The sequence below is a fragment of the Homalodisca vitripennis genome, chromosome 2, assembly GCF_021130785.1.
Source record: "Homalodisca vitripennis isolate AUS2020 chromosome 2, UT_GWSS_2.1, whole genome shotgun sequence".
Lineage (NCBI taxonomy): Eukaryota > Metazoa > Arthropoda > Insecta > Hemiptera > Cicadellidae > Homalodisca > Homalodisca vitripennis.
Window position 1 is genome coordinate 226,769,166 of NC_060208.1, and position 27,993 is coordinate 226,797,158.

Sequence of the window (27,993 nt, forward strand, 5' to 3'; positions counted from 1 at the left end):
CTTGGTTTGTTGTTTACTTCAGTCAATCAGTACGGAGCTACGGGCATGTAGACAAGTTCTTACATGAGTGATGCTCACACTTCGTAACACGAGCTAGTTTTATTGTAACGTCTTGACCGAACTTCTGCTGAACTGCTGTTATATATAACATCATCTTTCATAAACTGAGGGACATCTGATGTATCAGGTAAATATTACTCAAAGTGTGGAATATAACTATATTACATAAGTATATTGTTGATACGTCACTAGACAACATAACTTATGAATATCTTCTGAGGAACACATTACTTATATTATTAGAGTATAACATTAAACATATAATTTAAACGTATATACTTAAGTTATTAGTGTTTGGATGATAAGCAAGACGGCATATTCTAAATATGGTAACTGTTTTCGTCTTTATAATCAATCTAATGCTACTAGTAATTTTAATAAAAATATTTTAGTTATTTTCATATTAATTTAAGTAGGATATATTGTTCTGTTTCTGGTGCTCAGACTACTTGTTGGAAATAATAATAATAATTGAAATGCTCATTCTATAGCAAAAAAGAATATTAAGATAATTCATTTTATGTTATATGAGAAATGGTGATAATACAACGCACATATAAAATTACGAGTAATCAGTCAAATATATCTTCAGGTTATTTGATTAAGTAATGTTTATTCCAAAAACAGTTTTGAACTTTATTGCTACTGAAATTCTTTTAAGCTGAAGTGTTATATTTAAGTATATTTGACGTTTATTTTTTGCACCTAGAGTTGATTAAAGACGAATTAGTTGATGAACTCATGCTTACAATACAAGTAACCCTTTGGACAAAAAGGTGAACAAAATTTTGTACTTATTTTGTACAAAGGTTGTATAAATTTTAAACACTATGCAAATAATATTTCTGTATTTAGCAAATTTTAATAAAATTTGATTTTCCTTATTAGAATATCATCCATAGTAAAAATATCCTAAAGTGGTCTTATAAAATATTACTGGCAGCATGTTTAATTATACATATTTATACCAGTAATGTTTACTTTAGGATGACTTCCAAACAAAAGTTAGAATTATTCTAAATTATTTAAGATTTCATGTGTATAACATCCAATTTTGTACGATTAAGGTTACACTTTCCTTTTCCACCAAGCCCTTAAGGTTTTAATAAATATCGCAACTATATACAGCGTGGTCCATGTTTACTTAATTTTACTTTCGCAACTTTACGAAATTCGAAAATAATATGTTTACTGCATTTGTTATCTTTATGTGTCAATAAACGTTTATATAATCTCCTTTCCTTACCACTTTTTCGTTTATGGAATTAAAAAATATTTTTATAAATCATGGATATATGATACGTCAATGACCAAAACTCATTTTATACTTAAAAACTTCGTAAAGTAAACAATTAATTATACAGGTTGGCTAAAAGTAAAGTTGTCATTCTTAGCTTGTCAATAAATGTGTTCTGTGATCACGTTTGAGAAAATTCTTGCATATTGGTATTTAAACTTTAAGGTTATGGGTGAATTAAGATGTATATTGTTCCAATAAAGTTATATTAAGTCTCAAAATATTGTACGACATAAGCAAAATTATAACAGGCTTGAATTAAAATTATCGGTTTGTATTTGTCCAAAATATTTATGTAGTATAACACTGTAGTGTAACAAGTTCATTATTTAGGCTAATTTACGCAATATATAACCTAATATTTGTAAAATTGACATGCATAATATACGTATTGTGATTTAAAATCGTTAAAAAAGTACTATAAAAAGAGAATATTTATATTTTAACTGTCTTGCAGTGTAGAGATAACCGGAATATATTTTATAATTGTATTAGACATTTGAAATTTTTGCTCGTATATTGTTAGATTACAATATACTCTTGACACATACAATAGAATGCAGATAGCATTCGTGAAATGGTAACTAATCTATTGTTATGAATTTAAAATAAAACAAGTATAAAGATAGTAAATACAATTACCTTAACTCAGTTTAAACGTCAAACTTAATATTGAATTACTTATTAATATAACGATCCGGAACATTTTCCAGATAAAATTATTGCAGTTTAGTATAACTTAAATTCATTTTCAGTTTTTTGATGTTATAAAATAGTTTCCTTTCTAACCTTTAAAACCTAATATTTATTTCTTAGTCATTTAGTATTTCCAAACTAAAAGAAATCCAATAAGCACTAATGTTCCTAGTTAAAAGCTATTGCTATAAGTATTATCTTATATATAAGGTTTCAAGAGGATAGCCGCTCGGAGTTATAAAAAACTCTTATGTATGACATGTTTCAAAGATAAAAATCAAAGAGTAATATTTGACCTCATGAGCTATGTACGATAGGTTTTGTATTTTCACATGTTTTGCTCCTTTCGTAGGATCTGAGTTGTAATAAACTTGTTTTAAATTGCATATATTTTTGTTTGGCAAATGTTAAAGACGGTTATATTATAAGTCGTTAATTAGTTAGGGTGTCTTATGAACTGTCAAGGAAACTGTAAATTCTATTTTTATAATTGGTATATTTTAAATTCATTATGCTGTATTTGCTACCGTTTCACGGATGCATGATATAGGTAATATCTTGTATTTTTAAAGAGTTTACTAATTACTTAATATAACTCAGTGTAAAAAATCCATACGAGATTACGGTGTTTTTATGTCCAATAAAATTGAAAAAAATATTTTCCAATTCTATGTACCACTGTATGATAGTTGATATAAACCTAAAGAAAACTTTACCATTGTAAAACATTTTTAATCAATCTTGTTACCATTCATAATTTATAAGATTACTTTATGACATGCTTATTTTAGACTAAGTCTGAATTAATAAAAATACAATTTTCTTAATATTGCTGAATACGGAAGTATTATTTGCAAAATGCTAAAGTATATGTTAATATTTGCATATTTGAACCATATTGATGTCAAAACGATTTTATAGTATTTTCTAAAATACATACAGCATTTTTGTATTATTTTAATTCCATATAAAGAAAATATAAAGTAAAAATCTACATTTGTAAAACCATTTACGTACTATAAACAATTTGATATATTGTGAGGTATTAAACGAGAGCTTCCCAGATTTTGAAAATCTTTGGCGAACGTCAACGAAGCCTTTAGGCTTCAGAGACTGATAACATATGGTTTTTATCTGTCTGGCCGCATAATATCTCGAGAGTGAATTGATATTTTGCATGACGCATAATTTTCTATATAAGCAACTTTAACTTCGATGATGATCCATATCATTCCATGTGATTTGGCTGAGCATTGTAATACACACTTTTAGATTTGACATTAGGTTTATGGGTAAAAATCATTGGAACATGAAGATCAGAGAGCTAATAAATTTGTAACACATTTAATACAATCATATATCATTTTAACATGTGGCTTAGTAAGGCATGTAGCCTATTAAAGTAAGCTATAACTTTAACTTTAGCATGCAAATATATATATATATATATATATATATATATATATATATATACACGGAGGATATACATGGTGTTCATAAAAGGGTGTCACAAACTTCATTGGCTGATAGTTTTCATAAGTTTAAACAAAAAATGCAATAAGAATATGTCGATAAATGTCTCGTTTAATCGCTAGCCGCAATTTCGTATTTTTTATAAAAACTTATTATCTCTATAACTAGTTAAGCTAAAAAGGCAAATTTTAACACATAGGTTTGAAATGATATAAGAAAAGTTTAGACAGGAGCAACAAACAACACATACCTCACAACTGTGACAAGTTTGGCGCTCCCGGCTTGTGCAAGCGTGGTTGTGCTCGCTTATGCATTGACAGATTTCGTTGAAACAAGTACCGTTGGGATTGTAATAAAATAGTTCAAATATTTGATGTCTACTAAATTTTTAATAACTATACTAGGTGTTTTTTTTATTTTTTTTATTTTTATTTGACTTTAACATTTATTCAACAGACGACATTTTGTTCATATAAGTGAAAATAATACAATTATTTTCCAAAGTTTCTTATTATCTATTTAAACGTAGCTTTACTAGTATTAGATATAACATTTTTAATAGAAAATTGTGGCTTGCATGTAAACAAGACATTTCTCTACCTATGCTTATTTGAGGTTTTTTTTTAAATTATGATTTTCTGACACTCTTTTGTGAACACCCTGTGTATGAAGATCGAATTATTTTTCAACAGCTGCTTTCACCCTAAACATTAAAGAGCGCCATTACATAAAGTTTAATACTTTTTTATCAAAGCACAACAAAGAATAGAGTTCCGTTATGTTGGTTAATTTGTATTAGCCACAAGGTTAATTGAATATGAGCGTTGTTAATTAAGATCGAAGCGGTTTCAAACCCAAGTTTCTGCAGTCCTGATATTACATATATTAATTGATGACCTATTTTAAAGTTTAGCTACGATAACCACACATTGTTTGTATAGTAGATTAAACTGCGGTCTATTGTTATTCCATACACTAACTATTTTCCATGTTAGCACTAATTGATTTCGGGAGTCACGTAGATAAAAAAAACCTGTTGCAATTTTATAGGTACTTAAAATTATGTAACTCAAAATCTAAAAGTATTTTGTAAAATATTAAACATAGATAAACAGGTCTGCTGATTATTTATATGGATTTTAAAAGCAATATAAATGCTAAGTAAATAAAAACCTACCAAGTTAAATTATTTGGCTGATTTGTGTCTAACAGGGTGTGGATATACTTGTTTATTATTCCATATCATATCAATGGGTAATCTTGTTTAGTTGGATAATCCAATCTAGTAAGATATTAATAGTATTTTTAATAATATTTAACTTTGTATTATACACTTATTGGAGGTGCTTATGGAATATGTGGATCCTGTTGCAGAGCCTGCGGTTAACATTTTCTAACCTAAATTCTTTTCAACAAAACTAAGTTTACAACCAAATAGTAACAAAAGTTTTTGAAGTGCAAGTTGTATAAAACACTGGGAAAAACAAGAGAATTGAAAATAAACTTTGAAGTGTAACTGTGTGTAAGGTCATTCATTATATAATACTATATTCTGGAATTTATCTTGGGGCAATTAACTTTTTATAACAAATTAAACAATGTAACAAAAATAACAAAAATTTGAATATAAATAAGTAACGAACTTTTTGTGGAAAATATTTGCTTAATACAGTTAGTTATTTAATTAAAATTCACAGTTTTCACACAGCTTCAAATAGTTACAGACCCTCGAAAACCATTTGAAATTCTTATCACTGCCACTTTTGTAACATTTATGTAACTAGATTGTGTCCAAAATTGTTCCTTTGTATACTAACTTATAAGATAACCTTTTACGAATAATTGGGTAAAGGCCATTGGTCGGTGGTTTGCGTATCGGTTTGGGTTTCTACACTAATTAATGGTTCTTCTATTTGTTGCGTTCTTATAATAGATTTTTTATATTTGATACGTTTCGTTGTATAACATATTTCTATTATACAATGCATCATATTTTTCAATAATTGGAGGCTAAATAATTGCATTATAGTTATATTATTTTACAGGCATCATTGTATAGTAAATCAATTAATAAATATTATATAATGTTGTTATCTGACATAGTTCAATAAAGCTGAAGCTCAATATTAGAAGTAATTAAGAAAGAAAATAATATCAGCAAAGAATATTGGATTAGATGATCAAATGGCTGCCTGTATGTGATCCATATTATGTAAGAATCCATATTTGATCATGATTAAAGTACCTTGACAAATATGACGTCCAGCGTAACTGCGGGAAGCCAGTTTCTACCTTGATGGAACCTTAGACTTGTTAAGGCTGTAAACGAACTTAAAATAGCTATTAATTTATCGTGCAGATTTTAGTCCAGTTACGAGATAGTTATCCTGGCCGTGTTTGTAAAAATATAAAAGTACATCAACTCAGATATTCTTCACGTATTTCACCTCTGTACATTAAAAAACGTTAGGTAAACACAAATGCTCCTATAGATGTTACATAACGTTTAATTAAGTCTAAATTTAATATTAAATTTTCTTATTCTAATATTCCTGGGAGATTGTCATAAAAATATGAGTAAATAAATATATTTGCTTGAAGCTCTTTATAAGGTAATCAGTTCATCAGATCTTAATATTATCATAAGATTTTATCTCTATATTATTTATGGAGTTACGTACATCCCATGAAGCAGTTACATCTTAGGGCCAAGAACACTGCATTCTGTAACATTATTGACAAGTAACAACCTCTTTTTTATGTTATAATAGCCAGTTCATTTAATTTGTTTATCATGGACAACAGAAACATGTTCACTCATTACTAAGATGTATGTTCATGGAAGTAGCGTTTACATAATTTACATCCATTACATAATAAAGGAATAAACATTTCAAAACAGTGACAACAGTTTACTTTCATAAATGAATATGAAATCAATTTCGTGTAATTTCATAAATGAATAATCCCCTGCGTGTGCCACGAAATTAACAAATTAAATTGTTTTAAAATTCCATTTTTATATTATTGAGTGCTGAAAACAGTAGAGAACAGATGGTATTGAAAATAAATATGTAACATCTATCAGACACGATAAACAGTTAGTGTTTCGAACCCCGTGTTGTAAATAGGATATTATAAAGAAAGGAATTTAAGAAATTATTGGTCCTAATATAAACGTAATCAAAAGTAAGTCTAAAATTATTAACACATTCAATTGTTAATAATACAATTTGGGATTAGGAGTAAATTTGGAAAAGGTCATAAGAGATAAGTACTTTGTCCTAATTTCAATCACTGGGGATTTTTTCAAGGTGCATTATTGAGTGTAGAAAAACTTTAGTCAACAAACTACTTGCTTTGCTGTAAAAGCATAGGTAACCAACTTTAAAAAACTTAATACTTGGAATTTTACAACATTTATTTCAGAATTTATAAATCACTCTTATATTAAATTCCATGAGACTTGTATATTAACCTTGCCTAATATGTTATATTAATGTAGTGATCAAGGATAATTGTCAATTAATGACATTTATAAGCATATTTGTAGCACCAAAACTCTTATTAGTGTTAGAGGGTTACAACCGCAAGGGCTATATACTCAAGCAGTGTCCTGGGTATCGCTAATTACCTCAACCATCCCTAATGTGCGTGATGGCCACTTTGGTGATCAATACATCCGAATCCCATATTGCAGAAGGAGGTTTACAACCGCAAGGGCTATATACTCAAGCAGTGTCTTGGGTATCGCTAATTACCTCAACCATCCCTAATGTGCGTGATGGCCAATTTGGTGATCAATACATCCGAATACAATATTGCAGAAGGAGGTTTACAACCGCAAGGGTTATATACTCAAGCAGTGTCTTGGGTATCGCTAATTACCTCAACCATCCCTAATGTGCGTGATGGCCACTTTGGTGATCAATACATCCGAATACAATATTGCAGAAGGAGGATTACAACTGCAAGGGCTATATACCCAGGCAGTGTCTTGGGTATCGCTAATTACCTCAACCATCCCTAATGTGCGTGATGGCCACTTTGGTGATCAATACATCCGAATACAATATTGCAGAAGGAGGTTTACAACCGCAAGGGCTATATACTCAAGCAGTGTCTTGGGTATCACTAATTACCTCAACCATCCCTAATGTGCGTGGTGGCCATTTTGAGGATCAATACATTCAAATCCAATCTTGGTTCGGTTTAGTACAGGTCAGTTAGGTCCCCGGACGATGAGAAGACTTCTATGTAATCATAATTATAGAATAGGGATAACTAATTATGAAGTTAAATCGACTGCTGTTAAGAAACTAATCAATATTTCAAACAATTTAATCGTTAAGATAACGTATCCCAGACGTATAATGATAAAGGATATTCAAGTTTTCAAGTGCATTACCAATTGGAACGGATCGTGGTGGGATCGTAAATAACACCTTTGGATAGACAATTGAACAACTATGTCAGCCTCTTTAGTGGTAGTCTATAATGACGCTCAGAAAAATCCCATAGGAAGCGACTATCCCATTATCAAACATAATGTTCATATAATCAGTCAAGGAAACAATTTATATGTAAAGAGAAAGTTTAAATACAAATGTTGAAGGGAATAGCTTAAATAATTCTTGAGAAATCTTTCTCAAGAGAGATATGAGCTTCGCTAACGCCCAGCCAAATATCCTGGATGGACATACATTATCATTAAACTTGGTATTGCCTAGTTTAAAAGAAGCTCTTGCAAAATTTTAAGTCTATAGGTCCATTTGTAATCGATATATCGTGTGGCAAACAAATGACACATTTTCCAGCAATCTTTGTAACACTCAGCCAATTATGTTGACACACAGGCAAAGTTACAAAAGGAAAGTTCTTAAAGGAGACGCGATTAAGTCTTGTTATCTGTACTAGTTTTTATGATCAGCTTACATATTCTAGTAACTGGTGGAACAAATTATATGTTAAGCATATAAACGTAATATTTCTCTTCCTCCTTCCCTACGCGCACACACGAAAAAAAACATAAATTTACACAAACATACGTGTTCTTATGTGAATCCATATCCTCGTTTTAAGAATGGGCTATAAAATGGCCCGTATATTAAGAAACTTCTGATATGTTTGTAGAAATATTAATTGTTCCATATGCAATTAATAATTACTAGGAGGTAAAACTTTTAATAGAGGCCTATAAATGAAACTTGAACATTGTTATCACAGGGAGTAATTCTGAGTAGTATCAGTTGTAATAAGCACACTAACTTATCAGTCCAATAGTTGTGCAATGTATTGTCCAGCCATATCAGATGTGGACTCAAGTAATAACCTAACCAGACCTCATTCCGTTGCATAAACAAATGTTGATTAGACAAAGCAAACAACGACAATGAATTGGCACATTTGTCATTGCCTGACGTATAGCTGTAGCATCAAAATTATATTTACGTCTGTTTTGTTTCAGACAATACTGGTGAATATTTTTTTGAGTTGTGTAATTTATTTTGCTTATATGAAAATTCTGTTTGAAGTTTTGATGTTTTCTTATTGGTTGACAAACTTGCGTTTTAAACGTATTGAAATTAGTTTTAACCTTTAAAATTGCTCAAATTTCTTGAAATTATATTTTTAACTATACAAAGTAGGATAACTCTACACTACGTGTTGTTCAATACGCTTCGCTGAAGTGACAAGCAAAATTTCAAGTCTATCCTCATTAGGCTACAATGTTGCAATTTCACATGGTAAATATCATATTGTTGCATTCATTTCTTGGAAATTTATTTGTTCCGAAATTTTCTCTTCACCATCACGGTTAAACATAAGACTAATGCAAACATTTTTGATGATGCTCAGCCAAATCCTATGTTGTGACATGTCATAATGTCAAGTCTAAAGTTTAGTTCGTTCTCTATGTATCGTGATGCCTGGTAGAGAGACAAACATAAATAAAGATCTCCAGACCTAATAAATAGGCTTCGCTAACTTTCAGCTAACTACCATAGCGAATATATTTTATAATTCCACCGTAATTCTTAAAAAAATACTTAAAAACCTATTTAGCGCCATTTTAAGTTACGGTACTGTTACCATATGAACCTATTTAAAAGGATTATCCAAGAATTCTATTCTTAAGAAAGTGTTGATTCTATATTTAATAATATAGGATTGTTTCATTTTAAGAAATTATGAATGTAGTGGACTTATATAAATTCATATGATTTGTTTTACTGTGTTGCAGACAATGTGGCTTAAAGTATTCGTTGTTTTGACCTTTCTGGCGACTCTCTGTCACGGTGCCAACATTCTAGCGTTCCCTGTAAGCAACAGTTACAGTCACTTTATAGTCATGGAGCCGCTATTCAAAGAGTTGGCCGCTAGAGGTCATCAGGTCACCGTGGTCAGCAGTTTTCCCCAGAAACAGATTGTGAAGAACTATTATGACATCGATGTCGGCTACCTCATGCCTCCAATTCGGAGCAACTTCTCCTTTGACATGGTAAGTAAGTTATTTTACATTTGGTAATGATCAGGTTGATAGGTCCTGTCGGTACGATAGACAATACTAAATATGTGAATAATAACGTATCGTATTATGGTAACCGCGGCATTAAGAACTTACATGTTACAAATGTAATGTAGTGTTTCGTGCATTTGTTAGCAAAGTTTTATTTTAACTTTGAAAGCCACAAGTCGAATATATGTCACTGGAATAAATTAATAAATTCGTGATTATAAAACATATTACCATTCATAAAACGGTTTAGATAGTACACTATTGAATCCGTTAGATATATATCAAAATGTTCTGGTAGCATAGTCGTACCAAAATTGATAGGATAACAGGTTTACGGATATTTGCCACCGTTATGTGTTACAAAAAGTATAGCAAGGTAATCAGTGTATGAAAAGGTATAACGATGGCAAATGTCCGAAATCATGTGATACTTTCAAATCTTTCATCGTCGATAACAACCTTTAAACTAAGAACAAAATTGATAGCTGTGCCAGTTATCGTACAGCGTCCATAAATAACCATAATAAAACACAAAGTGACAATATATGGCAATAATAATTAAAATTTTCGCATTTGCCAGATTCTCATCATCTAGGAAAACTACATCAGAAATGTCGTTTGTAAGAAAACTCAACTAAACTTTCCATTAAAGAGACGTCTATCTTGCATTGCTAATCTGAAATCGTTACATGTAAAAAGGTCTAATTTGCACGAAGTACTTTAATTTACTAATTTAAACGAAGTAGGGCAGGTGCACTTCGAAGTAGCCAAACCTAAATATAATTATTTTTAAATGTAGGAATTAGACATGCATATTCCTTTAATAATTTGTTCTCTATTATATTGGATTATTACCTGCAGATGTGTAATAAAGTTAGTTATAAGAAATATGTGCATTTTTTATTATATAAAAGTTAAACCGTAATCAAATTAACTAGTATGAGTGCACAAACTTTCTGAATCCAATTAAAGATACGACTTTATATAGAACAAACAATGTACAAAAATTCATTTATTATAACTCTTGATTCTGAATCTGATCCTTTTCCTAACTAGGCAACAGACATGGGAAAGAACCCTCTAACGAACATGAAGCAGATATGGGACGTAGGTAACAGGATATGTGATACGGTACTATCTAGTGGAGAACTCAGGGAGTTGTACAACTCCACGGCCCACTTCGACCTCGTCATCACACATTGCTTCGCCTACGATTGTTTCGCCGTGTTCGCCCACAAGTTCAACACCCCCATCGTCACGATTGTCACTGCCTCTGCCCTGCCATGGTCCAACCCTCGCGTGGGCAACCCCGACCACCCTGCCTACATCGTCAACAACTACATCAACTCCCACGAGGACATGACCTTGTACCAGCGCACCGTGAATACTCTCGCCTGGCTGATGTCAACTATCGCCATCCATCCTCTCAACTATGACCTGAACAACGCGCCCATTCAGCACTACCTCGATGCCTCTGCTCCGACCGTCCAGGATATCATCAGCAGCAGGACTTCCTTAGTCATGGTCAACAGTCATTTTTCCATGCTCCAGTCCAGACCTCTGGTGCCTAACTTTGTGGAGATCGGAGGGATTCATATCAAAGATGCCAAACCTATCCCTAAAGTAAGTTTAGTAACGGGTACGTATTAAATATATGCAAGAATTTACATTCCTAATTAATATTATAAATGCGAAAGTGCCTTTGTTTGTTTTTATTTCAAGCGTTAACTTTTTAACCATTTGTATTGAAATTTACATGGACATTCTTATTGTCCCTGGGATGAATATATAGGCTTATTACTATTTCTAAAACCCCTCTGGACTACATTCCACTGGACTTTAAAGTAGCGAAAAGTCCCATCTTAATCTCTAAAGTTATATTATATAGAATATTAATTAAAAGAGCATGTCAAACGTAATCAACTGTTCTGTGTAAACATTGTTTATTAGTTTCAATTTGCTTAAATTTGTAGTTTTTTAGTAAATAATCTAAGGAATATTACATATTTTTAACGTGGTTTTAGATTTTAGGGATTGGGTAAGTACTCGTCTAACTTACACAATTATCTTTTAGATAAGATACTCAGCAGTCTGCAGGAATTATGATAGATGATAGTTTTCTGGACTGTGCTTTCGAACTACTGTACCAATTCCAGATCTAAATGTTCTAAAATATTAAACACGTTTTTATTTTATCAAGAAACAAACAAAGAACAAAGAATTTTATCAAGAATAGTGTCGTTGTTGACTTACTTTTAACTTTATATTTTTAGCAAATATTAAGTATTAAATCTAAAAGACAATTCCCTATCTAACTTTTACTATAAACGTTAAGACTGGTATAAAACTCATCTTCGTTCACTTGTAATAGAAGCAGGCTTGTCTGATCTGTGATCCGTGATCGAGAAACAAGGCAAATTCACGTATTAAAAACATACTAAGAACAAAGTAAAGAACATACTTTAACTATGGCAAAATTTTCTTGCGTATTTCCTGATCGTGGCAACCAACAAAGGAAATATAATTCACTCTAACCAGCAGTGGTTATACGCATGCAACGCTTACTAAATTAAGTGCAAAGAGCAGGTGACTGCTAGCAGTGCAGATGTAAGACGCAACATAGCAGCATATAGCTGCTTATTATTGTATTTTCTTGATTATGAAAGGGCAAAATCAGGTATGGAACAAAAATTACTAACATAAAATTAAATTAAAATGACAATAGTTATGCAATTTTAACATATTTTCTTGATTTTAGGAAGAAGGTAAATTCAATTGAAATATGTTTTAAGCAATAATAATGTGTTACAACTGGCTTAGGCTTACAGCAAGATTACATGAATATAACACCGATAAATAATAACTATAAAACACGTCTTGACACCAGGAAAGTTCAGAGAGTGGGGGCTCCGAAATAAAGGCACCTTTAATCCTTAATCTATGGAACATAAGTTTGAAGGTAACATTCTAACTGTTACTGTTGGTAGGACTAATTTTTAAGCTCAGTGTTTGTCGAACAAAGGAGATCCTCGATTGTTGTTGCTGGACTAATTTAGTAGTTTTTCGACATAATATTACTGACGATGATATGTAGATAGTTGATTCGCCTTCCACCGTTGAAGAATCAAAGTGTTCTTAATATAAATTAATACTCTATAGATTCGTAATCCTATGTAATATGGTATATCTACATACACTATAAACCATTTTCTGTCAGTATGAATTTAGTCAAAAATCTTTCGGTAATATCAATAATAATAGCCCGTTAGATAACGAGAAATAATAAGTAATATCGAGAACTGGTGATTAATCATTATTAACCAAACATAGGAAGGCAAGCAATCATTATTTGTTGAAAGATCTCCCCACTGATAGTTACCAAATAATTACAGTATTTGATACGATGTTTTCGTCTGACAAATACAAACGGTCCAAAGAGCCAGTCTGCTACCAAGTAATGACTGGCTGCTTCTATTTTTTCCAATTAGATTCTGAGTAATAAATTTAGACTTTTTATGCACGGTGCTCCGTTTGAGGAATTACATACGAGTAATACTTCGTCTGTCTTAGGAATCAGCAACTATAGTAACAATGTGGCCTTCGCCTGGAGGTAAATAATGAATACAAAGTATGTGAATATTTTAAATTGAATACATATGTCTTGAGGATAGTAAAAATGTTTCCACTCTAAATACGTTTAGATTATATAAATACTTTCACATATCCTCGGCTTCGTTCGCAATTTCTATGCAACATTGTATGTCTGAATAGCTCCCACGATTTCAACAACATGATTTATAACGAAAATGTACTACAATGTCGAGGTCCATGTACAATTTCATTACAAGTGGTCGAATATTTTATGCCTGAAAAAGAACCTTATGCACTTTCGCATTTATAATATTATAAGGATTGATCTGTTATTATTTATTACTTTATTATCATTATTATTATATGTTACTTTTGCAATCTCATTGTTTCTGTATTATGAAGAGTCAACATGGCAAAAAAATACGCACTCGATTCATATACATATGAAATATATGAAAGATGCATAGTTGATGGTAGTATGCTAGAATAATAACAAAACAATCACTTTTATCCATTTTAAATTTAGATAAAATCTTTCAGTCAGAATCATAAACACAATGTTTCAGATGGCGATAAACAATATAGATTATCGTGAACTGATAAATAATCAATAATAAACATAGGAGAGTGATAACGACTATTTGTTTTCACATATGCCTCCCCAGACTCCAGATACGGTCTAAAAGTCAATTGATCCAAACAATCATTAGTCATTAATGTTTCATGTATATATATATATATATATATATATATATCAGTTAACCGCCGCTTTGTCCACAATTTAAATAATCATAGCGTTCTTAATTGAAGCACTAGTGATATAATATAATAAAGTACTATGATATTTTCAAACGAAAGTAGGCACATATCTAGTACATTTTATATCATAGTCCATGCTTAAGAGGGTCAAAGATTGAGTAATATAATATTAGCTCTTAATATCTTAGTTAAGATATTTCACGTTTCGGATCACTTGAATGAATCATATTTCCTACATCGTATTAGAGGTTGTCTTTTTGCATTGATTAAGGAAATATATGTATTACATATGCAAGTCACAGAAACCTATTTCAGTCAGGAAACATCTACTTCCGGTCTACGATATTGCCAATGCCTTAGTCGAGTTTTCCTTGTGCCTCTATCAAGAAAATACATGGATATGTAGGTCACAGAATCCAATTTAGGTTAAGCAGCGTCCACTTCCGGCCTTTGTAATCTTTCTGCGATGTAACTCAATTTCAACCGCTATCGGGGATTGAACTCTAAGAAGAATTTAAAACTTTTTTCAGAGCATAAGGTAGTATGTGTGCAAAACTTTATATTTATAGAATATTGAAAACTTGGAACACAATAATCTAGATCTTCCAGGAATTTCATCCATTTTAACTCCTGTGGACCTCATAAAAAAATTTACTTTGTTTCTTGTGAAAATAAGAAACTTATTGTGACAAACGACATGTTTTTTGTAGACGTTCGTGAGTCTATATTTCTGTGTTCCGTTCTGCTAGATTTTAAAACCCTTTTTAAGGCAATAGAAAGGTTTTATCTTCAACAAATCTAATCAAATCAAATTACTCTTTATTTTTAAATGTACAATAATTACAATTTCAAGCTTAACGCCACATGGACCGAGGCCTGTGCATGACATCGAGCTCTTATTTAAAAAGTTTAATAGAACAATCTGTATATATATATATATATATATTTATATATATATACATGTACATACAATAAGCAAAATTCAGCTCACACATTCAGTCTCATGAAATAAAATAATAATTACGACAAAAAAATAAATATCAAAGTAAGCAGTTGAACATGTTACATATGCTGACACGACGGAAAAGCAACTGAAAGTAAGTTACAGTAAAACGTAGTTAGTAAAGTTAAGTGGGAGTGAGGAGAGAGCGTTATCAGAGCCGACCATCCGCAGTCGGGTAGTAATCAGTCGTTTGAACAGACCGGTTGGTTCGGCCCGCAGGTCCCTTATCACTGGAGGTAAACGCCTGTACAACGAACTCGCCACGTAGTATGCGTTTGTGCAGGTGCCTGCACGCCTGTTTATTTTAAAGCCATGAGGACCACACGTGTCACATTTCTACTATCTGAAATATTGGAGAATTAGAAAGGAGTGGGTGATACTTCTGCCCTTTAAATACAGAGACCGTAGAGTTATTCATAAATTTGTATTTTGTTTCCATCAGATACTTTATTATCATCTCATGGAGACAAACATGTTGATGGCACTTGTTTAAGTGTTAGAAACAAACTATTAAAGACGTTATACTAATATTGGTAGTACTTTAGTTACTATAACATTCCTTTTTGGAGCACAAACTTTTATTATTTTAAAACAACAAATAATTTTTGGTTGTAGTATGAATTTATTTCCCATTCCATTTACGCTTAGCTTTTATAAATAATTTGGATTGCAGATCTTATTATTACTATATTGTTGAATAATGATCAAAAATATTGACCGACTATTAATGTTTTACAGGATTTTAAGAATTTCATGGATGATGCTACCCACGGGGTCATTCTGTTCAGTCTCGGGTCGCTGGTACGTGCCAGCTCAATGTCCAACAGCACCTTTCAAGCTCTCATGGGTGCCTTCGCCACACTGAACCAGAGAGTAGTCTTCAAGTTTGAAGAGGACGTTGTGGATGGAATCCCTCCAAACGTCATGGTCAGGAAGTGGTTGCCGCAAAGAGATTTGCTGGGTATGTTAGTCGCGTTGACAACATTATTTTCTTGCTCTTATCTTAAATATCTTACTTAATCTTCCCGTATGAATTCAGTCAAATAATATTTAATATGTTTTGTAGTTTTTAATGTGTATAAAAAATATAAAAATATGGATACTGTAACTAGAATACTGTTTTGAGATTTGAGAGAACTGTTTAATTAGCATAACTTGTTTAGATAAACCAAGTTAGGTCAATTTCTACTTAAATATTCTATTAATTTTGATGAATATAAGAATAGCATTCTTGATTGAACATTTTATTTTGCCCGCTATTTTTTTGTAAAGCGTATTATTTGAAGGTATATAAAAACTGCATTTCTGTCTGTATGTCTGTCTGTGTATCTTTTTATCTGTTCATTTTGAGAACGAACTAACGTTGTAGACTTTAAATTTTGCACGAGGCTTCCTTTCTATATAAGCAATATTGATACAAATGTTGGTGCATGTCTCCTTATGCCAAACTGATTTCAATAGCGATATTTTTACACAATTAGTTATATATTTTAAACTTTGAATTCACTATCAGCGAAAACTCTTGGGGACACGTGGTGATGGGAACTCTTACCTTCTAGCCGAAGTACATGGAAATGTGGACCACAAAGAAATATGAATTTGATACAATATTTGTTGTGATATAGCCGAGCATATTAACCCTCCTGTAAGACTGAGATAATATTGTAAAATGTTTTGAAATAATTCGCGGTGTAGACATTAAGAAGCGTTTACAAGTTAATAATGTCCGAAATTAAATCTTGCAGCGTCTAGGATCAGTAGACCTAAAGAAAGCTTATATTCATATCGGCCACCGTGTCTTGGAACATGCCTTGCTTTGGTAAAAAATATGGGGTTCAACAGGAGTGCATGTATTTAAAACCCAAGGAATATTTATATATAAGTGTAAACCGGCACAGATAACTACGAAATTATATAACTCGTTCTTATATCTAAAACATTATTGCTTCATAATTGTTGAACCCCATTGAAGGTATTGTTGAAGGTAGGTTGAAGGTATTAACCTTAAACCTTTTCAAATTTTCGTGTTACAACTTACAAATATAGAGGGTATCTCTTTAATTAATTTGAAAATCATGCAATCAGTGATTTTCAATACTGTTTACTGTTTTACACAATGTGATATTTTTATTACAAAATTTCGACTGATATTATTATTAAACTCAAGTATTGATTTATGTTCAATTAAAAATCTACATTAAACAGATTTGTTTTATCACAAAAAATAAAATTTCGAGTATAATATTTATATCAATACTGTAAACGTAACACGTTAAAATTACATTGTTTCTTGTTTTCGCACCGTACCAACAATGGTTTTTTTTAATCAACTTAATAATGGAATATGGAATAAAATATAAATAAAACAGGTTGTAAAATTCGATTAAATCCTTCCAATGTCAATTTATCCATTAAAGGAACATAAATAGAGCAAGTTCCCAATCTATCCTTTTAAAGATTCGCCATAAATATTCTGTTAAAGGCACTAAAGTCCTAGTGAAACTATACTAAATAGAAGAATAAAAATTATGTACGCATATATCTAATATGCTCATACGTAAGAGATTGTTTATTAAAAGAAATACACACGCGCGCGCGTGCGCTGAATTGTGCCTGGCGTGGCTTAGGGTGAAACATCATCATCTTGATTTAAATCAAGGTAAAATCAATTCATAGTAAAAAATATATTTCATATATTCACGTTCTAATATTTGTGTAATAAACTTCTAAAGAATTTTAGTAACGAAGATCGAATTGTGTTATAATCCAATTTGACTGAGTGAGCTACATACATAAATATAACGTCGCTGGAAACCACCATTAAAGGACGCAAACAAGCACTAGTCGTCTAAAGATATAGTTATTATCCTTCCCTTTTGCTATGGCTTAAATGGTATCAAAGGTTTATCCTGATATGGCTTATATTCGGTGATTTAGTCTCAGGATATACCTGAACTTAAGTCCGGAAATTATGATCATTGTTACCATTCTAATATGTAGATCGCTCAAAGAAACTTCTTAAAACCCATATTAAGTCTGAAATTTTCAGTTTGTAAAATATGTTTGTATATATTTATGTACCTTCCCAAAACTCACTTTCATTCATCTTGAAAGTGTACAATATATTGTTATTGGAGTTCTACATAATGAAATTAAAGTATATTTACTCTTAAATACTCGTCATGGATAATAAAACCGTTATCAATCAATTAATATCGAAAAATGTACTTCTCATGATAGAGAAAAAGTTTGTGCGTCCTTCCATTATCAGCTCAATGAAAGGTTATCAAATTAAATGCTAATTTTCTTATGTAAGTAAAAGGCTAAGTGGATTATAATTTAAACTCTTTGTGTTATCTAAATAACTAAATATAAATAGCAGAGTAAGCATTGAGGTTGCTTTATATTCGAATATTGATGTGTCATGTTGCAAAATGAATTATTTCATGGATTAATTCACAAATGTAAAACTTCGTCCATTATTAGGCATTACTCAGCATTACTGCTCTTCTTCTATTATAAAAATTGCTAGCGAGGAAATAGTGAATACATTTCAACATTCATGTTATAATTTACAATAATAAAAAAATGCATTAATCGTTACAACATTATTTACATTTCACCTATAAAGGACCACTATTAATATCCAAAATTGACAACTAATGAGTGAAAATAATGTTTTATTTTATAATGGACAAATAGCATAAATTTTATAATATAACTACTTGTAACTTTAACATTTGTAACAGTTGGAAATGTTTTATCATGAAGTACATAACATTTATATCGCACCAACGATATAACCGGTGATATATTCTGCATTGGTCAGGTGTTTGTCATGCTGTCCAACTTCCAATCAATAACGGGTATCCCAAACAAAGGAATACGCTGTTTCAATATATATTTTAATCAAGAATGGTTGTTTACAGTACTCTTTATAGAAGCAATTCTCTTTACCTCCTCAAATCCTCAACTAGGCAAAAACTATTGTTTATGTGCGAAAGATAGACAAATATAATTTAACAATGCAAATTATACTCCTTGTTAGTTGTCGTTTATAATTGAGGGTCCAATTAATTTCTTTCGATTTTACTTCACTTGAACTATCATGAAGTATCCGGACAGAGACTTCTTAAAATCATGTCTTTTGACCGTCTACCCGGTTGCGCGATAACTCTGATAGAAAGGTCTTATATACATGGTACACAGGTTTCTGTTATTCGCAGTAAACCAATTATATACTGATTTTGTTGGGGGAAATTTCAAATAGCAGTCTGTCCGTATGTATGATAACTCTTGATGGAAAGGTTCTAAAGACTTGGTACATAGCTTCCTGTTAGTCCATGGAAACCATTTACCTGTTAATTTTGGAGAGATTAGAAAATGCCAAAGAGCAATAATTACCTGATAATGTCTATTACGTTTGAAATATATCATAAGCCTCTTACATGTTACATCATAAGTGCTTTTACTAAGAAGTATACGGATTCTATTTTGTATGAAAAGCCACGGGTAACAGCTGGTTATAACTAAAATAATTCCTGTGTCGTGTTGCAGCTCACCATAACGTTAGACTTCTGATGGCGCACGGAGGACAGTCTAGTACTATAGAAGCAGTATACACAGGCACCCCCATGGTTGGCATGCCGTTATTCTCAGATCAGTATAATAATATCCAGACACTCGTACTCAAAGGTGCTGCGGAGCTCTTAGACCTGCATCACCTGACTAAGGAACGGGTGTTGGAAGCTGTCACCAAAGTATTAAATAATTCCAGGTACTGTATCTTAACATTCCAAAATTTAACATTACAGTATTGATTTTAACATTCGGGAAACATATTGGGCTTAGAGTTTTGTTTAACGGATCACAGCTCTTTATAGTACTCACTCACATACTCACCTTATTCATTGGTGTATTTTTATGCATATTTTATACTTTATTCATTTAGGATATGAAGAAGAGGAAATATTTCAGGCACTTGAACCTAAAAGGGCCTTTCCACTGGTTCCGGATGAGAAGGAAGTACAGTTGCATAAATTCTCTTATAATCGTAATACAAAAATAATGTCCGGAATTTCTAGAACCTAGCTAGATGGCCAATGAACTCATAATAAGTCTGTACACACTGGAAGGAGGTTGACAGTTTGGTTTCACTCTGCTAGATTGCTCGGTGGAGGCCTTGGTTCAAGTTCAAAAAGAATTAAAGACCAAATCAGCAAAAGCTATTTTATTACTACATGCCCAGGTTCCATAACGTGGTTTTCAAAATTAAATCCATTCAATAAAATTACAAAGGTTCTCAATATATTGAATGTATAGCTATCTCAACAAGTTTAATAATAAAATAGGTTATCGTCGTTCTTAAACCAAAGACTTCAATAAACTAGAATATCAATTGGTAACGTCATTTATTCAATACAACATCGAAACCACAACAGACATTTCAAAAGTCTCAAGAAGTGCGAACATGTGAGGAAAGCTCAGCTGTCCAACAATGCTCAGTTTATATATCCATCTGGATTCGTTCTAGAGCAGGAATTACTGATTACACATTGAAACCAATTTTTTTAAATATTACCCTAATAATAACTCTTGACCATGAATCCTTCTGAGAATATAATTTTCTCAATAACTTGTTTGAAATCCCTCGACGTATATGCCACCTGTCGGCTAACGCTAGAAACACACGCTATTTGTGACTGGAGAGCAGCGCCAAGCGGAGTGTCGTGGAACTAGTTTCTTAATCCGTCAGCAGCTAAAGTGTAATAACCGTAGTACTACGCAATTGGGCTTGCACTTTACATACTGCATACTGTCATAGCCGTTCGGCGACTGGGTGAGCTAATAAATTCATGAGAATTTTGCACACGCGCCTGAGAATATTGTTTCAAAGGTCTAAAATATTGTGCAACGTCTCGTAGAGAAAGAGCAGGTAGACAGAGCCGACTACCACCGACAAACCCTGATCATTTGTGGGTCTGCGAGTTTTTGGGGCATGGCGGGATTGAATGGTGAAGCGATGGTTGAAACTCTGGTGGCGGGTACACAAACCCCGTAAAACCTTATATGCTGGCTGTTTTAGAGGGATGAAATATATATCATCCCTCATAAACCCACCCGTAGGGATGATATATATTTTCAGAAAGATTCATAATCAAAGAAATAGCGTACCTATGTCAAGCTATATACATACTGTATAGGCAATCCGCAAGTATCTGAACATTCGGACGATAATGTCACTTAATCAGCCACGATTAAAAGTCACAAAGCAGCTGATCATGCAAAATGTCCATTGTCACAGATGAATCACGTACACCACGTTGATTGAAAAGTCAGGTTGTTGAGATATAATGCTCCAACTGGCAAGTTTAAGAAACAGCAAACTTCATTCATTGGGACGTAATAGTCCAGTACCAAAAGTGGTCAGAAGAAAGTTGCGATTGGTAGTAGAGCATTGTCTGATAGTTCACAACAATTAAAGTACTGACAGAAGACGAATAGAATAACAGTCCAGAGACGAACAGTCCAAAACACTTGTAAACAAGATGTATAGACAGTGACGTAATTTTGTAAGCTTAGATTGTCATCAGCGACGAACTCATTTTAAATTTTGTTTTGTCACCACGAATTATCGAAAACTGAATTGTAATAAACAAAAAGTGTAAGTACCATTGGACGCTAAATGTGTTGAAAATCAAACTTATTACAGTTGCATTAATTCATTACCAAGTAAGGCTCTTTACTTATCCAATTGTTATATACATGAACAAACAAATAATTGGGTTTATAGTTTTGTACTACGACAGGGTTCTAGTCTGCTGTGTCAAACCTACAAACCATTATTTTTATTGGGTGAGCATTAGTGAAATAGTGATACGCTCGACTAGCTGGAGTATTTTTATTTCTGTCTGTCTCTCTGCAAGCTATATCGAAAACAAACTAACCTATAGACTCGCCATTGAGAATGAAGCTTCATTTCTATATAAAGAACATTGAGTATAATGACAGTGCATACACAAGATGGGATATAACTGAGCTTTCACGAATAGTTTTACATTGGTTTTATGGGTAAAAATGATAGCAACGACAAAATCATGGAATAAACAAATTTTGAATCTGAGTTTTACAAGTTCGCATAGTAAAATGCTATGTAATATTTGGTGGGTGGGTTGGTACGACTTTCGTTACATTCTATGGAGTTCTTTAACATCCGTAATATAAGTTTATTTGTACATAGACAAGGCAGAGATCGATTATGTTCATGTATGTACATTCATGGGATTTAGCGAGTGATTCGGAATAAAATTGGATGTTGATAAAGGATACGTGTAGCCTTTAGAACTGAAGGTTACGAAGCAAGGATAAGTCAAGCAGATGATTCGAATCTGTAGATAAAAATATACCATCCCAAAGAGAGGAGAGGTCGTGCTTGGAATTAACTCAGTTGATTCTACATAATTTTGAATAATATGTACATACATAATTGTATTACTTGCAGCGTTGTATGATCTACTAATTGTTTTAGCAAATTTACATGATTTAGGTACTTGAGTTTATCCAATTAAAAGCCAAACTTGGTGCTTTATTAAAATTATTTACAAGTTGGAAGTCTTCTATAAAAACATTAACACTAAGGTATATCTAGGGTATATCACTAGGTTAATATCCACAGCAAAGGTTTTCGTTCACCCAAATCATTGTGGAGTGGTCACAAGGAAAATGGTACAAACACGAAACGAAATTTCCAACATTCCTATGTATCTTGCCTTGCTTGGTGTCAAAAATAATAAGGTTAAACAAACACCTGAATTCTGGTGGAATTCCAGTTTATGCTTTCCTTTTATTTGATAAACTTTGCACTCGACGCGGCGGCTTTGCTGACCCGCTTGCTCTGTTCATGAGCACGGAAGTAATTTTCACTCGTTAGCTTCTCGTATCAAAGAATATTCTGAGTTATAATCCTATTCGTTAGTCTTTGTAATTTCTGTTAAAAATATACGTTCAAAAAACACATTATAGCTTCCACAATAAACTTATTTTCAAATTATGTTCTTATTTTCTTTCGCACAATTAAAACAAACAGACATTTTAAGAGATGGCGATACTTTTAGGGATATAATAATAAAATACGGAACTTCCACATAGAAATATATTTAGGCCTAGCTCAGAAAAAAAGCCGCTGTTTCGAACTTTTATCAGCTATTCGTGTTGCTAGTAAACAAGTCCGCGTATAATCTATTTTCAGAGGTCAACTGCCCAATCATAGGTACTAAGTCCATTTCCAAAATAATATTTAAACACTAAATTTGAACTAGAAATCCAGAATTGGTATTTAATTACATCCATGCACACTTATGTAACAAAAATATTTACAATGTTGATGTAAATACTGATAAAGTTTAAGTGAAAATGAATATAATTTAAAATCTTAATTGTCGATTACCAATGCTACAGCTAAATAAATAAATCTTCATAATACTTATATTACTCTAGAATTCCATAGTAATATTTTTACCTTTAAAAATGTAATTGCTTTGATCTGCAATCATATAATTAGGGGGCAAAGAACATAGATCCTGTCCTAAACTGCACGGTCTGACTGGCCATTCGGCTCAGAAAGCAACATTTAACGAAGGCTGTTCGTATCTTCATATCTTATTACTGCAGACTCTTGTTGGCCGGTTCGTTGTTTGAGAGATTTTCTGAATTGTTTGAGGTGTTGCAAATAATAAATGAAAGATTTATTAAATTCATAGAAGTTTAGGATAGGAAGTACTGCCTCTACGATGAATAAGATAAGAACGACTGTGATCAGCAGATGATGAAGAATGCTTGACAGGCAACATTAACGTCTTCGAAAATGCAGATATTACAGCTTACAATTTGAGTAGTTGTATTCGGTTTTGTAGGAGATGAACATAAATCAGTTATGGGTTGTGCGATTTGGTCGTATTCATTTCATTTTCATTTAATCCCACAAAAGTTATTAAAATAAGGTAAGGCAGGATGTCAAACAAATGAATTACATCATGAGTTTTAAATTAGAAGAAACTGCTATTAACCAATCATGAGACCTAGTCAATGAGGTAAAATAATTGTGATGAGTAACATGAATTTTAAAATAAGGATCTTTCCGCTCATTATGGAATATACAATGGCCTCCAATTTCATGTTTTTCATCTACAGAAGAAGGGATCCACAAGGTTACAAAGCTTCTGAGGACATGTTCTAAAATATACAACAAATATTCTATACACGTACAAGATCGGGAAACAAGTAATGCTTCTCTTCACATTCCTCTGTTTGCAAATTGATCTCGTTGACCTAAAATCCCCTTCCGTTTATTGCTTCCTTCAATATACCGTCATAGAATTGACAGTTTTTCATACTAGGAGGATGGAGAATACATTGCTATTGAGACAGTAAAATATACACAATCACTATACCCGAAATATCTAACCGTGATAACAAGTAAATCAGAAATGGAACTGGTGATGGGCAGGATACGTAAATAGCAATTGAATAGCTGAAGGACGCTGGCAGATAAGGATGATGCCAAGGAGGACAGGATATGCAAGCGGCAAGTAAACGGGGAACGGACGCTGGCAGATAAGGATGAGGCCAAGGAGGACAGGATATGCAAGCGGCAAGTAAACGGGGAACGGACGCTGGCAGATAAGGATGAGGCCAAGCAGAGCAGAATATCCAAGCGGCATGTAAAGGGTGACATACATTGAAAGATACGGACAAGGCCGGGGAACAGTAGGTTAAAGAATTTTAAGGTTAAACGAAACTATCACCATTGTTTACAATTTTGAAACTATACAAATGATTATAAAGGGATGGATCAATTTTTGTATATTACAAAAGTCGTCATTTTATAAATCGTATACATGTTGAACATTTTAATTAATTAAAACAAAAAACATTACACCATTAACTAATGTACATGAAACGAATTTGCTCTGATTTTTATTTATATGTCTTTGGTTTATATACTAAGTGCAACGTACATTACCGGTGTAGTGTGGCTTTAAAATACTCCGTAAAGTAATCTATAAAGCTTATAAAGTTAAATCACATTAATATTTAATATTAATATCTAAGATTTTAATAAAAAATTATCGCGTGAAATTTAGATTTAAGTAACCTACACAGACAACATGTTGTTAGTTACAATATATGCTTTCACTCATATAGGTTTTAAGGCTTCAGGTTCTATATTTTTAGTTATGTCAGGAATATAACATTAAAACTACAATAAGATGGAAATTGATATTTAATTGCTGTTCCAATAATGAATGAGAAAACCGGTAGCTGCACGTCATAAGCGACGGAAATTGTACCTGAGTTAAAGATAGGGCAAATACAAATCCTGTCCGTAACCGGATATATTGTGATTACTGTTCACCGCAAACTGTACGGACTCTCACAAATTATTTATTTGATAAGATACTCAGCAGAGTGCAGACTAGTATAAGCCTTTATTCAACTATAAGAGCTTATATGTGCTGAAACGGAAACAGATCCTTCCTTAAAGCAATAATTTATCCATAGTAATTTTCATTAAATTAAACTGTTTCTCAATTTACTCTAGCATTCTGACGCAAGTTTTCTATAGTAAGAAAACATACAGGGTGTCTCTGAACACTCTAATACTACTTTCTTGTATTATTCCTGGTCCAATTACAAAACCAAAATATGTTCAAAGGACTTCACAGTACTCTGAAAAGTCGAAATTAACCGTAATACAAAAACTTATAAATTAAAGGTATCAATATGAATGTAACCATCACAATCCAATCCATCCTGAAATAAAACATTATGTACTGAAAGAGCAAACTGGCTGCTTTGTTTATGAATGATACAGTTTTGAATATGATATTTTAAAACTTTGACCTAATATTATTTTACAGGTTTTAAGGTATTTTACGGGCTGTCTGATATGTACATTTTATTCATTCGTGCATATTTAAAAAGTTCAAAGTATTATTATGACCTTACTAAAGTTAAGGGTTGATTTTGATTCTGTATTATGCATATATTTACATTAAAATTGGTCTATGTTGTAAGGATTTTGAAGGAAATACGAGTGTCTTCAATAGACTAATGTTTGAGAAGATTACTAATCAGCCTTTGCAGTTTGAGTTTAATTTACCTCAGTAAGGTAAAGATTCAATACAGTACGAGATGGGAAGATACGAGATATCTAGTACAATCGGTCTAGACAGAATGTGAACTGTGTTATCTCAAACCGAGACTCGAAGTCGACGACCGTATCAAACCTACCTTTTCCTATCAACTCATCAGACTCGTCGCAGACTATGGAGAAGAGTCAGTACAACATGAGAGGGACAGTGTAGGTAAAATGGGCAGCCGGTCCAGACAGAATGGGAACTGTGCTATTGTAGTATTTATTGCTATTGAGAAAAGAAAAAAAAAATCAATGATTTATTAGATAAAAATTTGTTTCAAAAAATGTTTGGAGGACCAGTTGGGGTCTCCAGCTTCCTACAAATTTAAGGAGACAATTTGAGGATAAGCAATTTCATGAAATGTGAGAAGGAAGTCACTCACTAATAGAGGTAGACTTTACAACTACCTCAAGAGGAGTCCCTGGACCAGGTGCACGAGATCAGGGGGAGACGAGACCAGTGAGAGTTTCAGGGGGAGGGTTGTTCAGAGGTCCACGCTGACTGATAGTCCACGTCCGCGTTAGAGAAAATAGATTAGCACTCACAATGGGGCTCATAAAGGGAAAAACCGATAGCAAGATAAGTAAAATAATAAGGAGAATGGAGAGGTAAAGAGGGTGAGATGGGATAATCAGCAGAGAAGAACTTAATATGCGCAGAAGACAAATAAGCATAGGAGAAATGAAGAGGAGTGATAAGTTGTGTTGAGAGTGACAGCGACTTTAATGGTACAAATTATGCAGCCCCACTGGCCAACCGAGCGGGAGTGGGCACAGTGTGATTCGACCGTCATAAATTTAGACGTTTCATTTGAGGGACAGCAGCTGATCTCATTTATTAAACTCATTATGCCTAACTAAATAAAATATTACCAAATGCAAATAAAACCAAACTGTTATCTCAAACTGAGACTCGAAGCCTGACAACATTATGACAACCTACCCTTCCATTTCAATTTACCAGGCTCGTCACCGGGATCTGTAATAGCGAAATTGTCACACTTATTTTAAAATTAAAAATTTTATTATGATTCCCAGGTACAAAACGAACGCTGAACGTCTGTCCCGCCAGTTCAAGGACCGGCTAGCTACGCCCCTGGACACGGCGGTGTACTGGACCGAGTACGTACTACGACACCGCGGGGCCCCACAGCTACGTTGCCAACTCGCCGACCTGCCTTGGTACCGCTTCCTTCTCCTGGACGTCATCGCGGTCCTTGTCTTGGGGATGTTAGCGTCCATCTTTACCGTCAGGACAATCATTAAATATGCTTTGTACAGTGTTATATGTGTATATAGAAGAACAGAGAAATCAAAAGACGATTGAATATTAAGATGTATAGAGTTGTATTGTATGTAAATAAATGTGTGTTTCGTGTATCTGTTAATAATCTAAA

At 32.6% G+C, this 27,993-nt stretch overlaps 1 protein-coding gene across 1 annotated transcript; it reads left to right on the plus strand.

Annotated features, from left to right (window-relative positions):
* LOC124355454 (UDP-glucosyltransferase 2-like) lies at positions 1–27,993 on the plus strand. Its single transcript, XM_046806599.1, has 6 exons — positions 1–187; positions 9,771–10,028; positions 11,103–11,669; positions 16,138–16,360; positions 19,957–20,176; positions 27,635–27,993. Exons 1-6 carry the CDS (start codon positions 179–181, stop codon positions 27,921–27,923), a joined length of 1,566 nt encoding a protein of 521 aa, XP_046662555.1. The 5' UTR covers positions 1–178; the 3' UTR covers positions 27,924–27,993.